The 23,128-nt window shown below is 37.9% G+C and overlaps 1 protein-coding gene across 30 annotated transcripts in view; it reads right to left on the bottom strand.

Moving 5' to 3' along the window:
• RIMS1 (regulating synaptic membrane exocytosis 1) overlaps positions 1-23,128 on the bottom strand; it is a 487,750-nt gene that overhangs the window by 207,538 nt on the left and 257,084 nt on the right. For all 30 annotated transcript variants that reach the window (XM_073905183.1, XM_073905188.1, XM_073905189.1 and 27 more), the window contains 2 exons: positions 12,586-12,926; positions 8,017-8,882 (listed from right to left, as the gene is read on the bottom strand). In XM_073905183.1, the coding sequence (XP_073761284.1) occupies positions 8,017-8,882; positions 12,586-12,926 (1,207 nt within the window). The remainder of the gene's footprint in view (positions 1-8,016; positions 8,883-12,585; positions 12,927-23,128) is intronic.

Raw genomic sequence — 23,128 nt, 5'->3', positions numbered from 1 at the left:
AAGGGCAGTTTAACTCTTATTGTTGTGTATATGACCTAGTTCATTTCTTAACCTCCAAAAGCTTATAGATCTTTCCCCTTTTCCTTGGCATCTTTAATGGTGTTGAACTTTTTCCTCTGTTTCACAATTATGACCTCTGGATCATCCTCTGAGCTCCTATGTGTTTCCTCATGGGTCAGTTTCACGTTTACTTCTTTTTTTTGGACCGAAAGGAGTTTACAGGCTTTGTGTCAGCTGTTATTTTAATGTCTCAGATCAGGTTATTTTACTTCCTGGCTAGGAGAATTAACTCATCCCTACAGCAAGTTTGTGATCTTGAGTCTGGTTCTATAGTCTCGTATCTTGTCCAGGTATCCCTGTCCAAGCGCTTCAGTGTTACGGGTTTTGGTACCCAGAGCTTTCCATTTAAGCTTAGTTAATAACTTTAATTTTTCAAAAAATATTTTACACAGAATATCTGTGCATTGGGCAAGGAAGCTGCCCTGGGGATGGGGGCTTAGGCATTTCAGGATGTGTCAAACCTGACCAGGAATGTAGCATTTCATACTGTTTGGTTTCTGAGCAGCCTTCTGCTCTTGAATTAACTTCTTACTTTTAGGATCTACTTATTTCTCTTGTTTTTTTTTAGTTCCTCCTGCTGGCATTCTTCATAGTTTGTGGCCTTTGTTGTTCATTCATATTTAAGACTGACTACAGACTGGATTTGTGTAGCTGGTGAGAATTTCCACGTAGGTCTTTTTAGCCATGCTGCTGTAGTGGACACTAGCAGTGTCTCCAACATCTGTGAATGAATGGAGCTTGTGAGCTGGCAGCCTTCACTTTAGGGTAAACAACAGATGGAAGTCAGCATTAAGCGGTAAGCGTGCGGGTGCTGCATCTCCAGAATCTCTTGAGTTTTGCTCAGGCAGTTCACTGGATTTCTTCTTGATTTCTACCTGGGAAATGGTAGAAATCAATGTGGGGCTGCTCTTGCTGTATGTAAGGGGGTAAAGAGGAGGAGGGAATGGCAAGGAGAACAAACAGAGTGATGCAGTTGCTCTGTCAACAAATGTTGAATGAATCTGCCAATCTGAAGCTCTCCTCACTTCCTGCTCCACAGAACCTGGCATCTGGGTCTTAAGTCTCTGTAAGGTGCTTCATGGCAAACAGTCTTCTTCACCACCACACCCTTGTTTACTTGGAAACCTCTTACGTCTAAAAGTAGGAGCTAGAGTATTATGCTAAGGGAAATGTGTCAGTCAGAAAAGACAAATACCATATGATTTCACTAATATGTGGAATTTAAGAAACAAAAGGGATGAACATAGGGGAAGGGGAAAAAAGAGAGAGAGAGGGAAGCAAACCATAAGAGACTCTTTCAACTACAGAGAACAAACTGAGGGTTGATGGAGGGAGCTGGGGGGGATGGGCTAGGTGGGTGATGGGCATTAAGGAGGGCACTTGTGATGAGCACTGGGTGTTATATGTAAGTGATAAATTACCAAACTCTATACCTGAAACCAATTTTACCATATATATTAACTAACTAGAATTTAAATAAAAACTTGAAATAAAAATAAATAAAAAAACACAAAGTAAAGAAAGTGGGTAAAAGTAGGCTACTTTCTTCTTTCCATCTTCCAAAAACATCTCATCTGCTCATAGCTCACTTCCCTTTTCTTCACTTTTATGGGATCTCGTGGTAAGAAAAATAAATGCTTAGGTTTGGGCAGTCATTTGAAGACAAAGCCCTTTTAAGTTGTACTTGTTTTCAGGTTACAGTTTTTTTTTTTTTTTTAAATGTCTATAGCCAAATTCTTACCAAAGAACCTGATTTTATCTTGGTGCATCTTGTCTCTCTATAAAGTCCCCACTAAGAGTCCTCTGGATAGCCAATACAAAAATGTCATGAAGGCAGAAACCATGGCTATGTGTATGTGTGTGTTTACTTATTTAATCAGTGTACCTCTAGAACCTAGGGCCGCGTGCCTGGAATGCAGTAGGTTCTTATAGATATTTTGTTTAATATCACGTATATCATCCAATATTCATGTAATGTTACATATAAATTAATACATAAATAAATCTGACCAAATTTTAATTGCAAGCCCTCTTAAGTTATAGGAAGAAGGACTAAGACTACCAAAAGGATAAAAAAATGCATTCTTTGCTGTCAAAATACACAAGTAAATCAGTAGCTTCTGGTCAGAATTAACAGTTCTGTGAGTAGTAGGCACTGTACTGCTGGAGCGCAAAGAGGATACTCCCAATACTTTTAGTTTAATGATTAAAGAATAATATAAAGAATTACATTTACATTTAAAGAATTTAGTACCTGATTTTTCTAAGTGTTCCCAACTCTTGTTCCTGATTCCCCAATGATTAAGTTGTCAGGTACCCTAACTTAATAGTCAATAATTCACAATACCTAAAACCTATACTCTGGCCCATGGAAACGGTCTTTGTGTTTAGGGGGAAAATTCACACCTGTTATTAAAGGTCCATAGTCTTATTTGATATCCTTGCAGGTATCATTTCTTAGAGTAATCCAGATATCACATGCTCCTAAAAGGACTGCTAACCACTGCCTAGCAGTAATAGTCACAAACAAACCAGTTGGCCCTTGTTATACAGATTGACTTCAGAAGCCATTCACAGAGTACTTTAAAAGTTTAAAGGTATAATCAATTTGTGTTGTATTTTCTGAGTTGATTCAAAGTCAGTTAAGCGGGAGGGGATAAAAAAGGAAATCCTGTTATCTAATTTCAGGCTCTTCTTCCAACTGGCTCCGTCTGAGGATTTATACTTTAAGTTCCTTGTTAAGTGTAAGTAGCTTACTCCCCTGATCAAGACAGCAATGCTTCTATGTTTCTTCTCAAAACTGATGCCATTTCTTTCTCTCCTTCACAGTGGAGATCTTTGTCTCTTTCTTTACTCTCAGACCTCTCTACTCAGTTCCTTGAGGCATGAATCTTTCCTAGGCCTTGCCCCAATGGGTCATATTACACATTTCATTTATATTCAACTCTATCTTGTAAGCAAGAATTAGTTCACTGTCTTTCTTTTTCTTCTGAAAAGAGATTTATACTATTAATATTTATAAGCTAAGAGACAAAAGATGCCCAATTTTCCCCAAATGGCAAAAGCAATATGGCATTCACTTTGAAAACATGTGATAATTGACCTCAATTTTGAGACAAGCCCACTAGAGCTCTGTGTGTGTGTGTGTGTGAGTAAGAGTGGAATTATACCATACATAAAAGATTATCTTGAATATAAATGCTGTGTTGCCTTCCAGATGCCATTTGACCAGGTTATCTTTTTTTGTTGAATTTTAGGACACAGCAAAATTATATCAATATATCTGGAAAAATATCCCTTTGAAACATTTATTAAACTGTGGAGAAATGAAACACATTTCATTGTGTAATTTTTCTTTATTGCTTATTTCTCTGCAGAATTTAAGTTCTATGAGGGCATAAAATGTATGTTATCTTTTTTCAACCTCAGTTTATATATGGAAAGTTCTAAATACATATTTGCTGATAAATAACAAACCAACTCCACATAATGATAAAATTAGAATAATATCAATGACAAAAATGGTATACATACAGTAAGTAGCTACCTTATGCCAGTGATACGATCTGAATGTTGTATCCCCCCCAAAATTCACATGTTGAAATCCTAACCCCCAAAGATGATGGTATTAGGAGGAGGGGCCTTTGGGATATGCTTAGGTCACAAAGGTGGAGCCTTCATAAATGGGATTGGTGCTCTTATGAGAAACCCCACAAAGCTCCCTAGCCCCTTCAACCAAGTGAGGAAATAGCAAGAAGGTGCTAGCTATGAACCAGGTAGAGGGTTTTTACCAGAACTCGACCATGGGGGCATCTTGACCTTGGACTTCCCAGCCTCTAAAACAGTAAGATATAAATTTCTGTCATTAATACACTACCCAGTCTGTGGCAATTTTTTTGGGAGGGGAGCCTGAAAAGAATAAGAAATCCAAGCATTGTATTAAATGTTTAATTCATATGTGTAACTCTTAAACTGAACAAATGAATGGATGTGATAACTGTGCTTTATAATAAATAAGAAATATATATTTGGTCTTAGTGAAGGCTCTAGTAAAGAGCTTCTAAAATCCTTGGGATTTCCCAAGTGATGAAAGCCGTGTTAGGTTAATGAGGTGACTTTTAGTATGTGTGCTTCACAAGGGAGAACTCACTAAGGTGACTTTTGGACCACACCTAAGGATGGGGGCTGGTTGCTTGGAGAACCAATCATGTGATTAGAGGATCAGAACTTTAGGTTCCAGCCACCTGACTTCCTGGGAGAGGGGGACTGGAGGTTGAACCAACTGCCAAATAGCCAATATTTAATCAACTTTGCCAAAGTGATGAAGCCTCCATAAAAGTCCAAAAGTAGTAGGTTCTGAGAACTCCTGGGTAGGGAGCACATGGAGGTATGGGGGAGTGGTATACCTGGAGAGGGTATGAGAGCTCTGTGCCCTTTCCCCAGAACTTGCCCTATGCATCTCTTCCACCTGGTTGTTCCTGAGTTATATCCTTTTATAATAAATCAGTTACCTAGTATGCAAATGGGTTTCCTAAATTCTGTGAGCTTCTCTAACAAATTAATCAAACCCAAGGAGGGAGTTGTGGGAGTCTCTGATCTATAACCAGTTGGTCAGAAGCATAGGTAACAACCTGGGCTTATGATTGGCATCTGAAGTGGAGGGCAGTCTTTTGGGACTGAGCCCTTAACCTGTGGGATTTGATGCTATCTCTGGGTAGAAAATGTCAGAAATGAATTAAGTTGAATTCTCTCGGACTTGCTTGTTGATGTGGGAACTCATTCTGACATGTGTACACACACACACATATTGGAACTGAGTCCAGAAGCCAAAATAATGAGCTATCATTAAAATGCAATTTTAATTTGTCTCCCACTGCCCTTTAAATTTTATTCCATGGGGATAATCTTCCCTTGACCCTGAAACTCACAACATGGCATCCTCTCTCCTAAGATATCTCTTTCCAAATCATTTTTCTTCTCCTCACCCCATTAGATCCTATAAGATATAAAAATAGTTTTTACCTTTTCTTTATATCTTATGCATATGAGTGATTATCTGACACTCACTGTCATGTTAAATATCTATGGTATAGATACCATGAGCAAAATCAAAACAGGAAGAATGTTAACGTAGCATCCTATTTCACAAGCATCATCTCATCAAACCACTTAATAATCTTACCATGTGGATAGCGGATACTCTTATCTCCATTGTGCCAACAAGCGAACTAGTACTTACGGAGGTTAAGTAACTTGTGCAGAGTCACAGGATACTGTAGATTATCGTGGCTGGTTCCCTAGATCATCCTTAGAGGACAATGGTGGGGTTTGGTAATAAAGGCATTAATAGATATTACAGAGAATGGAATTTCTAATTCATTTTGAAATAGGAAAATGTCTCTCCTACCTATACTGATAAAAAGTATGTTCTTTACAGTTAATGTTTCATTTTGTAAACACTGAGTTGGGATCGGTTAAAATATTAGAATAAGGCAACTATTTGATTGGAGTTTATTTTCAAGACATTTATTGAAAAAGAGATTAATTGTAAGAGAAAACAGAGTTGTCTGCATCAGACAACGGCACATGTGATGCCCCTGTGTTCCCAGAAGAGATTAAATCTCCGCTTTGGAGGTGTGTATAGTCGCCAACGTTCCTAGAATGATAATTCCTAAGGAGGGAAGACAGTATGCAGAAGCAGTAAGTTCCTCACATTACACCAGTTCCATCCTTCCAATTACCCATGCCACTAGTCATTTTTTCTTCCACAATCTGTTCGTATTGTAAATAGTTGTGAGATTCAATTCTGTTTGATTCTATGCCCATTGTAATTTAAAATACATATTCAGTAAGAACTGATGTAGAGTCCTTACTTTAAAAAATGGGAAAATATATATATATCCATTAAGAGTTATCTGCACAAAAATTAAGCACGCCCATACATTTTTATTTAACATTTTATTATTTCAGGGGAGAAAAATATGTGTTTACAAAACAATACTAAGGCACAGAAGGCAGCAAGAGTATCCTCACCATGTGATTTTTAAAGATTTATTTATTTTAGAGTGGGGGGAGGTGGGGGTATAGAGAGGGAAGGGCACAGGGAGAAGGAGAAGCAGACTCCCCGCTGAGTGTAGAGCCCCACTGGGGCTCCATCCCATGACCCTGAGATCACCAACCCATACAAAACCAAGAGTCAGATCCTCAACTGACTGAGCACCCAGGTGCCCCACCATGTGACTTTTAAAAAGCTCATCCACAATATGCATAAGAATATGCATACTGACTTATAAGTCAAACATAAGTCGTCAGAAGGTGTGCTTAAAGAGCCAAATGATCCCATATTCATATTATACTTTAATTTCTGTCTCCCACTGCCCTATCAATTTTATTCCATGGGGACAGACAGTCTTCCCTTGACCCTGAAACTTACAACATGGCATCCACACTCTGCTAAGTAATCTCTTCCCAAATCACTGTCCCAAAACAGCTATTTTAACATGAGTTGCAGTAATTATGACAGAATGAACTTCCTTAATTGTTCCCAAATACACATATCTATTCATCCATTCATCCACCCATCTATTTATCTAGACAGCTAGGTAGCTAGATGGATATATGTTTGTATATCTATACCTATCTATCCATATACATATGTAGAGAGAGAGAAAAAAAGTAGACAGAAATACAGAAAGGGAGAAGACACAGCCATGCAGTTTGAAGACAGAGAAGATGAGAAAGCCAAGTTACTTTTTTATAAATTTATAATATTTAGTACATAAGTTAGCAACTATAAGACAAGCCAAAAAACTCTAAAAATAGTCACCCCAAAATATAACTAAGAAACACTAAAACAAGGATGATGACCACCACCATCCAATTTAGGACTGTGGTCAATTTAAATGTGAGTGAACAGCAGAATGAAGTGAATCTTCAAAAGAAACACATAATTTCAACATTAAATTGAAGTATTTTCTAGCCCAGTATTAAGTTATCTAAAGGAACTTTCTGTGATGATTGCTCCCGAGCACTTGAAATGTGACTAGTGTGACTGGGAAACTGAATTTTTAAGTTTCTTTAATTTTAAGGAAATAGCAACATGTGGCTAAGGTATTGTATGCTGCAGAACAAGACAAAAAAAAAAAAAGTTGGTTTATCACACAACGCTCCAAAAATGTTTTATAATGTGATAGGTAAAATAAACTTTTACTACAAAGTTACTATCAATATATATATCTGCATGGTATACTTTCTTCACAAGCTGTGAAGAAGATTTAACCAAAACTTGAAAAATACTACCTCTGTGGAGTATCACACCACTACAGTTTTAAAAAAGGTACATTCCCCTTTATCAGGAATAGTTTTGGTTTTCTAGAAAAGCATTTTCCCCCAAGTCCCCCCAGAATAATAACTTAAAAACCTAAGACTGTACACTGAATTTCCCAGAATGACAAGAGCCAAAGTCTTTAAGAACTCTTGTAACCCAAATTTGAAGCTTGTGATTATGTTTCAAAATTCTACCAAAAAGGAAGAAAGCAAGCAAACAAGCTAAAAACCTTCTATTCTATTCCCCGTGAGCCTGTCTGTGAGCCTTCCACTTTCCCCCCCATTTCTATGGAACTATGGAAATATAACTGACATACAGCTCCGCGTAAGTTTAAGGTATGCGGCATAACGATTTGACATACATAGTGCGAAATGATTACCAAAACAAGTTTGGCTAGCATCCATCTTCTTATCTAGTTAGAATTTGTTTTTCCCTTGTGATGTGAACTTTCCGAAACTACCCTCAGAACTTTCTAGCATACCCTACTGCAGTGTTAACTACAGTCATCACGTTGCTCCTTTCAAGCCGCACTCTTCCCCCCTGCACACACGGGATTCGGCTCTCCGCACGCGCGCGCCTCCGAGCCTCAACAGCGTCCCCGTGCCTGCGCGAGCCGGTCCCCGCCTTACCTTTCTCGCTGACGCTCTCGCTCTCGAGCTCCACGTCCTCGCAGCTGGTGTACTCCGGCGTGGACACGCCCTCCTCCTCGGAGCTGCTCACAGACATCTGCCGCTTCTTGCCGCCCCTCTTGGACCGGTGCGGCTTGGGCGGGGACGGCCGCACGGACTCGGACTGATCAGAGCTCAAGGAGTCGTTCCGCAGCATGGTCTCCACCTTCTCGCGCTTGGACTTCCTGATGAGGACGGCCGAGCTGGGGTCCAGGCGGCTCTGCTTCCTGAGGGGCTCCTGGGCTTTGGGCTCCAGGGCTTCTGCGGGGACCGGCCCATGCCTGGGTGCCGGCGGGCTGTGGTTCGTGAGCTGCTTGGCGCCCGGCGCCCTGGCTTCCGCAGTCCTCTCGGCCGAATAGGCCCGCGGCGACTCCGGCGGCGAGGCCCTAGCGGCGGCCGGTGCGCGCTTGCCGGCCTTGCTCTCGGGCAGCGCGGCGCCCGCCTCGGTGCGCGGCAGCGCCACGTCGCTGTGGCGCCGCTCGTGCCTCGCGCGGGACACTCGGGCGTGCATGCGCATCTGCTGCTCCTCTGGCGGCGGTTTCACGGGGTACCGCGCCAGGTTCGGATCGCTGCGGTACCTGGTCTGGTACTCTTCCTCTTTCCTTTGCTTCTCGTCGTCCACCGCTTTGCGATCCTCTCGTTTTTCCGGCACGTCGGGGTAGTCCTGTGACCGCCCTTTCTCAAGCCTTCGGCTTTCCCGCCTTTCTTTCCGCTCGCGTTCTTCCAGGGCCCCCTCTCCCGGCTGCACCGAGGACTTCGGCACGCGTTTCCGCTCGCTCTTCTGGGCTCCTTTACCATTCTGCTCAGAGAGCCCTGGAGTCTTCTTCCTATGATATACGGGGACATGAAGAGGGAAAGCAATGTATAAAGCTAAAAATAAAGACCAGACCTAAGAAACATCGTTTCTTCGCATTCCATTTAAATCCTTTCAAATGATTCGTTATAATTTAATGTCTAATTAAGCGATATGATAACCACATTAAACCTGTGTATCTGATTAGCTTTCTAAATAAAGCTTCTTTACGTTACAGCATCTTAAGGCACTTTAAAAGTTGTTTTCAGGGCGCCTGGGTGGCTCAGATGGTTAAGCGTCTGCCTTCGGCTCAGGTCACGATCCCGGAGTCCTGGGATCGAGTCCCGCATCGAGCTCCGTGCTCCTTGGGAGCCTGCTTCTTCCTCTGCCTCTCTCTCTCTCATGAATAAATAAATAAAATCTTAAAAAAAAATAAAAGTTGTTTTCACATATCAAATTCTCCATAAATTAACTAGGTGAATAAAAGCCACCAATAAATTCAATAAATGAACAAGTTGTATGCTAAATTCTTGCTGTAAATGAAAGACTTAAAAATGTTTTAGATGAAACTAATTTATGTAATAATATATAGCAAAAGATAATATACACATGTCAGTTCAATTCTAAATATATATTTGAATATATCTGGACAATACATATGGACAATCTATCATAAAATAAATGTGAATACAAGTATGTCCATTTCAAAAATTAAATCTAGTAGCAATTCTTTAGTAGTAAAACAAAAGTAATTTTGACAAGATCATGTGCACCCACTTTTAAGGGAGTTGGTTAGGAAAAAAAATGATTGAACCTTAGCCTTCATTTTACCTCCCTTGGGCAAAATAATAGAAATATTGAAATGTTTCAAATTATTATTCATTTTCCCTCCTTCCCCCTCTTCTTTTCCCTCTCCCCCATCTCAGAACACAATACCAAAAAAACCCACACACAACAGTTTTGTGTTCTACTTTTCTCCATCCTGTTGAAGGCACTGTAAAGATAAGAGTTTGGCAATCTTTAAAACCTTGTAGATATATCACTCATTTGCCCCTTTCAGCCCTTTTTGGTACACTGGAGTGCACCTAATTTGGGAAAGTTCCAGCAATTATAACAGAAGTTACCAAAAGTAGGGGCCTTGTCTAAAGTGTCCTGACACTATATGATATACTATACTATTAAGGTGGGAATGACCTAAGCTTTTTTTTTTTTTTTTTTAATCTTGAGGCCCATAGAGGGCTTTCCAAGGGGAACATCTTTTGACTGAAAGTACAAAAGCAGATGTCATGCATAAAAATCAAGAAAAAAATGCAAGATGAGAAAAAGGGCAATTTCTATTGTGGGTTACCAAAGTAGTAGTTGCTATGATATACCTTGGGATCAGTTTGAGGAGGGCCCAGTAATGGTGGAAAGAAAAGGTGAAGAGTTTCAAATGGCATAGGTAAGCAAAATAGCATGGCAAATTCTGCTTTAGACATTTAGTTCATATTGGTCTTTTGAAGTGAAAGGGAGTCCAACAGGAACATATATTAATGATCAAATACAGTTTTCATAGAAGTGTGAGGATTGTACCGCAGACAGTATAGCTCATTAAGGCACAGTGGATCTTGTTAGAAGCTTATATTGAATCAATTTACTTTCCTTGAAATGCTGATAAATGATGCTTACCACTCAAAGCTCACATGAGCATTAGAGAGACCATCTGTGACAGTGCTTTATGGACTACTAGAGTGCCATGCAAGTGGAAGGAGTTCTGCGGTCTCTCTGATCTTTGCTTCCCTGAGTATGCCTTTCCTCACTTCTCCCTTTAATTATTCCATTTCCACTAGCTCCTGATGAAGAATTCTTCAATAATTTTAAACAGACTGACATTCTTTTGATCTCACTTATCTCCCCGAAGTTGCCACCCATCTCTTCTTTTCCTTCTATACCCCCAATGACCTCAGTATTTTCTTAAGTACTTATATCATCAGTAAGTAACTTATATAATCAGCAACAGCATTTGTCCCTATCAATCTTCTTCAAATTTCATCTAAAAGTTGCTTCCCTGTCCTTATTCCTGAAATCTTTGTAGTTTTTTTTTACCATGTCAAAAACAGGTTTCATATTTTCCCCTAAAAAACTTTACAGCTCCAAATTCTCTTATTTAAAGGTATCATTTTCTGACCAATCCCAAATTGCACCTTTAATAGTTTTGTTTCTTTTTAACCCACAATGGTCTGCCACCAAAAACTATCCATTATATCTTCACTGAACTATCTCTGGTGTCCTCTGTGTGTCCTCTCTACATAGTTTAGGTGCACTCATTCTCTCTTTCTGAAATGTCCCCTCCTACCCTGTCTACCTGCCCTGTAACTCGTGGATATCCTAGAAAGCCTAATTCAGAAGGCACCTCCTCTTTCCTGTGGCTCCCAAAGCACTACATGTATTTTCCAGCTTTGATCAAATCAGCCTCTGGTACAGTTAATTGCCCAGGTGTCTGTCTTCCCTAGGATATTGCGTGGTGTCTTCCCTAACATCTGCCAGAAAAGGGATCATATCTTAATCATACTTATATTCTGGTTCCTGGCACAGTGTTTGCTTATAATAAACACAAAATGGCTACTGGCTTGAATATGGCTACGTTCATTGAATGCCTCCCATGTGCCAGCTTCTGAACACATGTTCCCACTTCACCCTTGCCATAGCCCTGCAAGATGAGTTGTTGCTGCCTGGTGTGATAGAACCAGGACTGGAAGATCTGCTTAACTTAGAAGTCCTTGATGTTATTCTATGGGCTTTGTCTGAAAAGGGGAACCAAAGCCTTCCTTGGAGCCTACTCTCCCACCCAGTGGGATGCATAAGGATCATACAAACAAAAGCAGCAAACCTAGTCTTAACAACAGTAACCAACCTCATAAAGAAGGGCTATCTCCTCCTTGTTAACACTGTCTCCCAGTGCATAGCCTCCTGTCTGGTCGTAAATGCATTGCTGAATGAAGGAATGAATCAATTAAAGTAAATTATCTGATCATGTTAGCCCATGCTAAAACCCTCAGTGGCTTTCCATTATTCCTAGGATAAAAATCTATAAAATTTAACCTGGCCAAAAGGCGCAGTATGACTTGGCACCTAACCAGCCTTGGTAAACTAACCAGCGCAGTATGACTTGGTACCTAACCAGCCACCTCTCCCAGGCTCTTCTCTGCTCTCCTCTGCTACTCACGCTCTTGGCAGCGGGCATCCTTTAGGTTCTCCCCTGAGAGCTTGTTTCCTCAGGCCACATGCCTGTCCGTCTACCTGGAGGCCTCATCTCATTCTTCACCTGGTTCATTCCTAGTCACTTGTCAGAGCTCAGCATAGAAGAAATGTCCTCAAAGAAGGTACCCGTGTACCTTCCACTGGGTCAGGTTTCTCATATTCTTTCAGAGCACACTTTCCGTTAGAGTGCTAATTCTATAAGGGAATAAACGATCTAAGAGCTTCTCTGAGTTCAAGGCTGGAAGTCAGTCTCTCACTCGGGTGACTTGTTTGCATGTGTGCATGTTACACAAGAAAAACTTTTCCACAAAGGTCTCCTTGAGGAATGATGCATTCTAGAGATAAACAAAACACCTCAGGGCTGTTGTTGCCTTCCATGTGGGGCCTGAGAAGAAGTATCTCCACATATTCCTCTTAATAGCAGTTAAATTCTTGAAAATAGGCTTAGTCTCAACACAAAACCTTGCCTTTTGCTTATAGGGTTAACGAACTATTACCTCTCTCTCGGAGGTTCACTTCTAGACCTGGATGAAACCTGCTTCTGTTCGGGCCCCACGGCTTGCTGTGAGGACTCAGCCCCTTTGCTCCTGTCTGGTTGTGCGCTGGGAGGAGCTGTGTCCTGGGAGGAGGCAGCTGCTGTGCTCAGGGGTGTCTGCGACCGTGATCGCTCTTGGAGCCGTGCTTTCTTTTCTCTTGGTACCTCAGAACCAGCACCTGTAGCTGTATCACTTAAGGTTCCATCCTGACTTGGCTGCTGAGGGCCACTTCCAAAGAACCACGCCCCAGATTTGGTTAAGATTTCTTGTTGCTTTCGACATAAATTGCATACCCACATAACCTATTTAAAGAAGAGAGAACAATATAAATTTTCTATGCCATTTGGAAATAATTTCTCTTTAGCACATATTAAAATATCTTTTCAGGAAAAGAAGAATGCTTGTCATCTTTATACTTATCCTTGTGAATTCTTATGAAAATGATCCTTGCACAAGTCACAGTCAAGTACACGAAGGCCTAGACTGGCACCCATCGGAAATCACAGCACCTCTAGGTTACTGGAGTAGTGTTTTTTCCTGGTGTTCTAACACTGTAATTCTGAGTTTCCTCTTACCATGTATCCATCACATTTTGTATGACTGAATCTGAAGTTTCTTTTAAAATGTATGTTAGTAAAAATTTCTGAGTGGGGTTGGATTGATTACAAAAATGTTTTAAAGAACCATAGAATTGATATTTATGTACATAAACCTCAGTGTCTCAAAGGATGTAGAAAATATCTGTCCTCTCAAAACTTATGCATTCTTAAAGCCAATATTAAAAGATATTCATATGGAACAAACAATAAAAGATAGGCACAAAAGAAAAGGTCAAGCTGTATATCTTCTCTAGCTTATTAGGAACACACTAACCTTGGGTTTATATTATGCTATAAAAGTTTCCACACATAGGGTGCCTGGGTGGCTCAGTTGGTTAAGCCACTGCCTTCGGCTCAGGTCATGATCCCAGAGTCCTGGGATCGAGTCCCGCATCGGACTCCCCCTTCTCTGTGGGGAGCCTGCTTCTCCCTCTGCCTCTGCCTGCCACTCCCCCTGCTTGTGCTCACTCTGTGTCTCTCTCTCTCTCTCTATGTCAAATAAATAAATAAAATATTAAAAAAAAATAAAAGTTTCCACGCACATATTTACTAGAGCAATAAATTTGGGGCTGGATGTATTCATATGAGACTACTCCGATACCATTTCCACTTGCGATGCTATTTTGGAACAGTCATCTAGAAACATAACCACTGATAAATTATAAGATGTTTTACCACTTAAATCTATACATCAGCTCTTCTCTTGGTGGCATTTAAAATGAATGTAATAATGAGGACAACGATGATAACAGAAATTATGAATAAGAATAGCAGCAACACCAAGTAGACGGAGCTAAAATAGGTGCCTATGGCCCGGTGAGCCTTCTTCCAAATACCTCCAGTCCCTCTGCTTTGTGATATAATTCTACCTCCCTGCCTCAGTTGCTTTCCTCTGAACACACGTCGCTTTTCCTTTGTACTTCAGAAACAGCACCCACCGAAAGGCTGCTCACCAAACTCCAGGCCCTTGTTTTCACAAATACTGACTCAGTCAACAATTACTCAAAAAATCACAAATGGATGAATAAATCCCAGGTATATTAAGTGAGAAACAATATTAAGAGAGTAAAGATGAAGCCTTGCTTACTGGCAAAAAGGCGAGAATGTACTAGTAAAAACATTTGGATGAATAGGAGAAAAACTACAATGGTAGCTATAAAATAAGATAAAATAAAGTGAGAATAAGAAAGAGATGGAGAAAAATAATATATGTTTGACAAAGGAAAGTTCATTTGCTTGAACTGTTAAGAACTGTTGCTTTCCAAGCAAGAAAACTCAAATGAATTCATAATATGGGGAAAACTAAGACTTAGAGATGTTTACTATAAAAAATGTAAGATTGACACAGTTTATTAATGCATTCCTCTACACTTCCACAGGTCATAAAATGAAGTGAACTAGATTCACAAAGGCAGTTAGTTGACTTCCCGTTTGCTAAGATGTTAAACAGTTCATTTCATAAGCCTATAACAAAATAAAGGAATTACGGAATATATCTGTAATTTAAAACACTTCCCAAATGAGGAGATATTGTGCACGATGTACCATGATCTCTTTAGGTCATAAATAAGGCCCCTCAGAAATTCTGATTGATTGAACATAGTCTTAACAAGGATAACATTATAAAGGCAATATCCCCGGGCCAGGACTTCATGCCAATGATACTGGTTATCGTCTGCCCAGACCCTGGATGGGGAGGTGATATGCTTCCTCATTGGTTGCCTCTTTAGCTGACCAAACAGCAATTCAAAGAGATTGGTGAGAATCTTCGACTATTTTATATCACTAAGGAGAAATTAAATTTGTATTTACTACACTATAAGCAAAATATTATTCATCATCAAAAGTAAGTCCTTTTCTACAAAATACTGAGGTATATTTCAGATAAAGATTTCATTTAGAGCAATACAGGAAACACAATAAAATGTACAATTTATACAAAAATTCCAATGGAGTTAAGTTAAATAAAGAGGCAGAAAGGAACATTAAAATACTGGTTAAAAAGAAGGGTAAAGGAGACTCTTCTTTGTACATTTGAATATTTTCTAGAAAATTGTTATCATAATCTTATTTAGATTGTTTCATATTTTTTAAAGATTTTATTTACTGGGGTGCCTGGGTGGCTCAGTCGGTTAAGCGGCTGCCTTCAGTTCAGGTCATGATCCCAGTGTCCTGGGATTGAGCCCCACGTCAGGTTCCTTCCTCAACGGGAAACCTGCTTCTCCCTCTCACTCTGCCTGCTGCTCTGCCTACTTATGTTCTCTCTCTCTCTCTCAAAAAATAAAAATCTTTTTTTATTTGTTTATTTGAGAGAGAGAGAGAGCATACACGCATGAGCTGGAGAAGTAGAGTCCGCCCTGAGTGTGAGCCAGACACAAGGCTCAATCTTACAACCCTGAAATCATGACCTGAGCTGAAACCAAGAGTTGGATGCTTAACCCACTGAGCCACCCAGGCACCCCAATTTTCATATTTGTAAGTGTTATAAAGATGGCCCAATGAAGGGCGCCTGGGTGGCTCAGTTGGTTAAGCGACTGCCTTCGGCTCAGGTCATGATCCCGGAGTCCCGGGATCGAGTCCCGCATCGGGCTCCCTGCTCGGCAGGGAGTCTGCTTCTCCCTCTGACCCTCTCGTGCTCTCTATCTCTCATTCTCTCTCTCTCTCTCAAATAAATAAATAAAATAAATAAAATATTTTAAAAAAAAGATGGCCCAGTGAAAAGTAATTGCCAGATTTGGGCAAAGTCCAAATTTGAATATGTGCAGAATTGCCACAGGAGTGATAAAAGCAAACAAAATATGGTTATTATTAAAACATTATTACAATTAAATATTAAAATTCATTTAATTTCATTTCAAATTGATTCAAAAGGTTACAGTTAATAACTAGAAGAAACCACTTTAATATTTTCAAAATATTATTTATTAAGTCTGGATATTTCATTAATTTTGTCTATTTTTAACACAGGAAAAAAATTTCCTATACTTTATTTTCTTGTGCACACATTTTAAATTGTGTATTTCAAAATTAATTATAAGTTTGGTCAATCTATAATCTGAAATCAAAATTAACTATAAAAATAAAAATACTTTTTATTAAAATACTATCTCCCAATCTCTACCATTAGTTATATAAATTACTCTTGCCACAGAGTTTGCAAATAAAAAAGAAACTCTTCATATGTGTTGTAAGGAAAATAGATGACAGTACAGTAGAACATTTGTTGTACTTTTCAACACAGTTCATATCAAACATTTCAGGCATGTATAAAAATGAGCCAAATAGTTGCTGAGAAGTAACACCATTATGTATTTTTACCAGATGTCTTTTTGAATTTACTATCAAGTATCATGCTTGCCTACAACTATAGATAATCCAAAAAGTGAGATAATAATCCAAAAGTGGGATAGGGAGCCTTTCTTAACTGATTTTTTTCAAAAGGACAAGACACAGGATCTTTCTACAAAAAAATTCAATTTATTTAAAATACACACACACACACACACACACACACACACACACTCATACCTTTTTAAAGACTGCACCATGCAAGATTATATATACCCTGATTAAGTACCCTGGGATGTGTTCCAAACTAATCTAAACCAAAGCAAGTCTGTGTAATACCTTATCTTAACAATTTACAGATGTTAAGCAACCAAATACTAACTTAAATGAAAGATTATTGTGATGGAACATGGCTTCTGAAACTCCATGCCATACGTCAGAAATATGAACATTTGAAAATTTTATTCAGAACTTTTGCACTAACAACATTTTAAATTCCATTTTAGGAATCCTTAAGAAATACAGTAGACCATTTTATGGCAGAAAAATGATATTCAGATGGAAGAAATACTTTATATTTGCCTTCACATGAAATGTTTACAGATCCAGACACACAGAGCAGAAAAAATGAGCCTTAGATTTACTCTCAATGATATTACTAAGGTGATTCATGGCAATGAGGTACAGAATTCTTATATTAATACAAATGTGTTGCTTATAAAAATCCATCTGAGGTAATTAGGACTGTAACATAAAGAATAAATATAAACATGAAGATTTTTTTTTAAAAGATCAAGTGTGAAAATACTGACTTTTATTCAAAGATAGTTACACTACCATTTTGAAAAACATGGAAAGAAAACAGGATATTCGGCTTTATTATAGATGTCGCATTTTCTGAGTACTTTTACTCATTTTCCTTACTTTCTCTATTCAGTGAAGGCACTCACTCTAGCAGAAGCTGGGGACAAAATTATCAAAGTGATATTTCAACTTTTTTGACAATAGTAGATGAGATAGAAGAAATTAATTGATAACAAAGTAGGTGAAAATGAGAGTTCTCTCTAGCACTTGTTTCTATGTGTTTGTGTGTGTATGTGTGTGTGTCCATGTGTGTGTTTCTCCCAGTCTTTTGTTATTTTTGTTACTATTTCATGGGTTTATGCTTTTCCTTTTGAAAGCTTATAAAATACATGAGCAAAGAAGTGACCTGATATATATTAGGTTTTAATAGGGTCCCTCTGGTTGCTGTGTTGAGTTAAGCATAAAATGTAGGGAATCAATTGTGGAATTTTTGTGAACTGAATTCTAATATTGCTACTTTTTTTCTCTTTTGGTTCATCTTTGACAGATACGTTTCCCTATCCTTAGGTTATCTACTTGTGTAATTTTGTTGGAGGCACATTTCTTTTTATATATAGCACAAGACTGAACTATTTTTTTATTCAATCCAAGAATCTTTGTGTTTTAGTAGCATCCAAATACACACCAATACTTATTTTCTATGTCCTGACTGACATTATAATATGTTCCTCCATTGAGACATAAGATAAGGTATAAGATGTTCCTCCATTCACGGAAAGTCAATGCACACACGTGCACTCCGGGTATCAACCCTTCTGCCCAGTGAGGACTTCATTCATTCACTGACCCCTTCATTTTCCTGTGTCTTCAACCTTGCCTTCTCTATTACTCCTTCCATCTTAGCATATAACTATTTAAGCATATAAAATAATCAAAACTTTTCTTTGAACTTGTTCTCTCTCTAGTCACTTTTTCTCTGTCCTCTTTAAAATCAAGCAACCTGAAAAAAACTAAAAATAAAGAAAATAAAATCAAGCTACCTGATAAAGTAACTTAAATTAATATCTTCTTCACTTCCTTATATCCTCTTTATTTCTCAACAATCTGAGTCTAGTCCCCACAGCTATATTTAATTATCTTTCACAGACATTAGTGATCTCTTCCATGGTGCTAATTTCACTTATAGACAGTGAATATATGGAATTTGTGATTACCTATCTTTTTTGGTTTCTGGATATTAATGATAATGTTCTGTTCTGGTCTAATCTAACTCTCATATTCCTCTATAAAAATCTTTCTTCTTCACTCTCTTATTAAATGTTAATGTTACACAGAGCTCCATTTTTGCTTCTCTGCATTTCTTACTCCAATAGATTCCATGTGAGATGGAAACAGGATTTCCATATTTTTGTCACAACCCCTTCTGAAAAATATTTTTCAGAAGGCTTATATAATAAATGAGTATTTGTTTAATAAATTGCATAGATGACTACTACATTAACACAGTATTTCCATTATAAAAATGCAAATAGAAACTAAATCAATGAGGTTTAAAAAGAAAATAGCACTTTAATTTTATTTTGTATCAAAATAGACTATCCTATACTATAAACTTTAGACTTTAAAATCATAATCTCTAGCTTAGGCATCTAGTAGATACCCTCTTATCTACTGCATATGGCCAATTGAATGTAACACAGGAGCCTCAAACTTAAAACATACCAAACTGAAATGACTGTTTTACACAAAACTTGCTCTTGTCCTGTATTGTTTGTCTCAGTTAATAATATCACCACCCACACAGTAAACCAAGCAATTAATCTGAGGATGATCCTAACCTACTCTCTCCCTAATGCTTCATCAAATCTTAACTCTGATTTCTGAATATCATGACTCAAATTTGCTTCTTCACATCTATTCCCACTGTACTGACTTATTTGAGGTTGTGATCTCTTCATATCAAGATTTCTATAACTGATATCCTAACAGATTTCCCCCTCCTATTATTGCCCCTGCAATAAATCTTCCAACCCATTCTCACATCTTCCAAAATTTAATTTTGACAAAATCACTCCCTGTATTGAAGATATAATTATAACTCTTGTTTAGCATACTGTGGTTCTTTCCTACTTTTTCAACCTCATCAACAGCCATTTCCCACATATACTCCATTCTCTGGTTTTCTGAACATTGTGCAGTTCCTAGAATTTGTTCCAGATGTTTAGCTAAATGACCTTGTTTAAAGGTTCACCCCATTTCCAAATGGATTATATACATTTTATAACATCTGCATTTTTCACAATGGATACAGTACTTCATATATTCATTGATGATATAAAATCTGCATATGTATCTTATCTCACATAATACATAGTAATGTATTATGAAGAAAACCAACAAAATTATTGTGTATACATTCAATGCAATCTCTATCAAAATACCATCAACTTTTTTAATGGAGCTGGAACATATAATCCTAAAATTTGTATGGAACCAGAAAAGACCCCAAATAGTCAAAGGAATGTCGAAAAAGAAAACCAAAGCTGGTGGCATCACAATTCTGGACTTCAAGTTATATTACAAAGCTGTAATCATCAAGACAGCATGGTACTGGCACAAAAACAGACACACAGATCAATGGAACAGAATAGAGAACCCAGAAATGGACCCTCAACTCTGTGGTCAACCAATCTTTGACAAAGCAGGAAAGAACATCCAATGGAAACAAGTCTCTTCAACAAGTGATGTTGGGAAAATTGGACAGCCACGTGCAGAAGAATGAAACTGGACCATTTACTTACACCATACACAAAAATAGACTCAAAATGGATGAAAGATCTAAATGTGAGACAGAAATCCATCAAAATCCTAGAAGAGAACATAGGCAGCAACCTCTGTGACCTCAGCTGCAGCAACTTCTTGCAAGACACGTCTCCAAAGGCAAGGGAAACAAAGACAAAAATGAACTTTTGGGACTTCATCAAGATAAAAAGCTTTTGCACAAAAGGAAACAGTCAACAAAACCAAAAGACAACTAACAGAATGAGGGAAGACATTTGCAAATGTCTTATCAGATAAAGGGCTAGTATCCAAAATCTATAGAGAACTTAACAAACTTAACACCCAAAGAACAAATAATCTAATCAAGAAATGGGCAGAAGACATGAACAGATATTTCTCCAAAGAAGACATCCAAATGGCCAACAGATACATGAAAAAGTGCTCCACATCACTCGGCATCAGGGAAATACAAATCAAAACCACAATGAGATACCACGTCACACTGGTCAGAATGGCTAAAATTAACAAGTCAGGAAACAACAGATGTTTGTGAGGATGTGGAGAAAGAGGAATGCTCTTACACTGTTGGTGGGAATGCAAGCTGGTGCAGCCACTCTGGAAAACAGTATGGAGATTCCTCAAAATGTTGAAAATAGAGCTACCTAAGACCCAGTCATTGCACTACTGGGGATTTGCCCCAAGATACACATGTAGTGATCTGAAGGGGCACCTGCACCCCAATGTTTATAGCAGCTATGTTCACAATAGCCAAACTATGGAAAGAGCCCAGATGTCCATCAACAGATGAATGGATAAAGAAGATATGGCATATATACACAGTGAAATATTACTCAGCCATCAAAAAAAGAAATCTTGCCATTTGCAATGATGTGGATGGAACTAGAGGGTATTATGCTAAGTGAAATAAGTCAATCAGAGAAAGACAATTATCATATGATCTCACTCATATGTGGAATTTAAGAAACAACAGAGGATCATAGGGGAAGTGAGGGAAAAATAAAACAAGACAAAATCAGATAGGGAGACAAACCATAAGAGACTCTTAATCATAGGAAACAAACTAAGGGTTGTTGGAGGGGAGGTGGGCGGGGGATGTGCTAAATGGGTGATGGGTATTAAGGAGGGCACTTGTAATGAGTACTGGGTGTTTTATGTAAGTGAGGAATCACTAAATTCTACTCTTAAAACCAATATTATACCATATGCTAACTAACTAGAATTTAAATAAAATCTTTAAACATTTAAAAAAAAGATAAAAAATATATGTGTAATTCTTTTATGGTCAAAGATATTTTATTCTGGCTTGTAAGTTTTGTGCAGTACCATACTAGTAACCCAGAAATGGGTATAGCTGCATCTTTATGAGTCTTTATCCAAATACTAAACTGCTCTTGTTCAAGGTAACTTTAGAAGGGCTGACAGAGAATAGCTATTGGGACCATTAAGCTGTACAAACAATTCCAATACTCTTTTCAAGTCAAATGGAATACCCACCAAGATAGACCACAGGTTGGCCATTAAAACAACAACAACAACAACAAAACTCAAAACATTTAGAGAACTGATATCACATAGCATATATTCTCTGATCAAAATTCAATAAAATTAGGGGTGACTGGGTGGCTTAGTTGATTAAGCATCTGCCCTTGGCTCAGGTCATGGTCTTGGGGTCCTGGGATCAAGCCCTGCATTGAGCTCTCTGCTCACAGGAACCATGCTTCTCCCTCTCCTCCCTGCTCATGCTCTCTCATTATCTCTCTCTCTCTCAAATAGATAAAAAAAATCCAAAACTCAATAAAATGAGAAGATAATAACTCAAAAATTCTGGAAATAGCATAATTTTGGAAATTAAGCAACACATATCTAAATATGACAAGGCCAAAATAAATCACAAGGGAAATTAAAGTATGTATTGATCTGGATAATAATAAAAATATAACCTATCAAAATTTGCAAGATGCACCTAAAACACTTCTTAGAGAGAAAATTGTAGCATTAAACACTCCATTTCAAAAGAAACAATTAGGGGCACCTGGGTGGCTCAGTCGGTTAAGTGTCTGACTCTTGGTTTCAGCTCAGATCAAGATTTAAGAGCCCATATTGGGCTCCCCACTCAGTGGGGAGTCTGCTTCTCTTTCTCTTTCTCTTTCCCTCTCCCTCTGCTTTTCCCCCCTACTCATGCTCTCTCTTTAAAATAAAATCAGATCTTAAAAAAAAGAAACAATTATAAAATTAATGATCTAAGTTTTGACCTTAAGAATAAAATTAATCAATTAACAAAAATAAATATACGGTAAAGAAGAAAATAATAAAGATGAGAATGGCAACTAATAAACTATAAAATTTAAAAATCAATAACCTAGAGAAAATCAATAAAATAAAAAAAATATGGCTCCTGGAAGGGACTAATAAAATTGATTCCCTTGACTGAAAGAAAAAGAGTAGAAAATGCAATTACCAAGAGTGGACATCATCATAGACCCTAGATTAATTAAAAAGATAAATGAAAGAATATTATTACCAATTTTAGGCCAATTAATTAACAAAAATTAAATAGAGCAATTCCTTAAAATTTTTCAAATTAGCAAAACTGACACAAGAAGAAGTAGAAAACTGGAATAGCCTTATAACTAGTAAAGAAATTGAATTCATAATTAAAGGACAACTTACAATAAAAATTCCAGAACCAACTATCTGCACTGGAAAATTATTTTAAACATATTTGAAGAATAAATTATACCAATCTTACAAAAGCTTTTTTTTTTTAATTAAAAAAGAGGAAAATAATCTACTTCCACCTCTGAACTCATTTTATAAGGTCAACTTAGTCCTAATACTAAACTCCTGATACAGGAAACCCTGTTATTAGAAATTAAAATTAGAAGTCAATATTTCTCTTATGAACAATTATATGTCAACAAATTGTACAACATAAAAGAAATGAATACATTCTTAGAAACATGCAACTTTGCAAGACTGAATCATAAAAAAATATTAAATCTGAACAAATG

Source organism: Callorhinus ursinus, unplaced genomic scaffold, assembly GCF_003265705.2.
Source record: "Callorhinus ursinus isolate GAN/ISIS: 27379988/994484 unplaced genomic scaffold, GSC_fseal_2.0 scaffold22, whole genome shotgun sequence".
Classification (NCBI taxonomy): Eukaryota; Metazoa; Chordata; class Mammalia; order Carnivora; family Otariidae; genus Callorhinus; species Callorhinus ursinus.
Note: the sequence above shows the minus strand (reverse complement) of the source record. Positions and strands in the feature narration are given on the sequence as shown.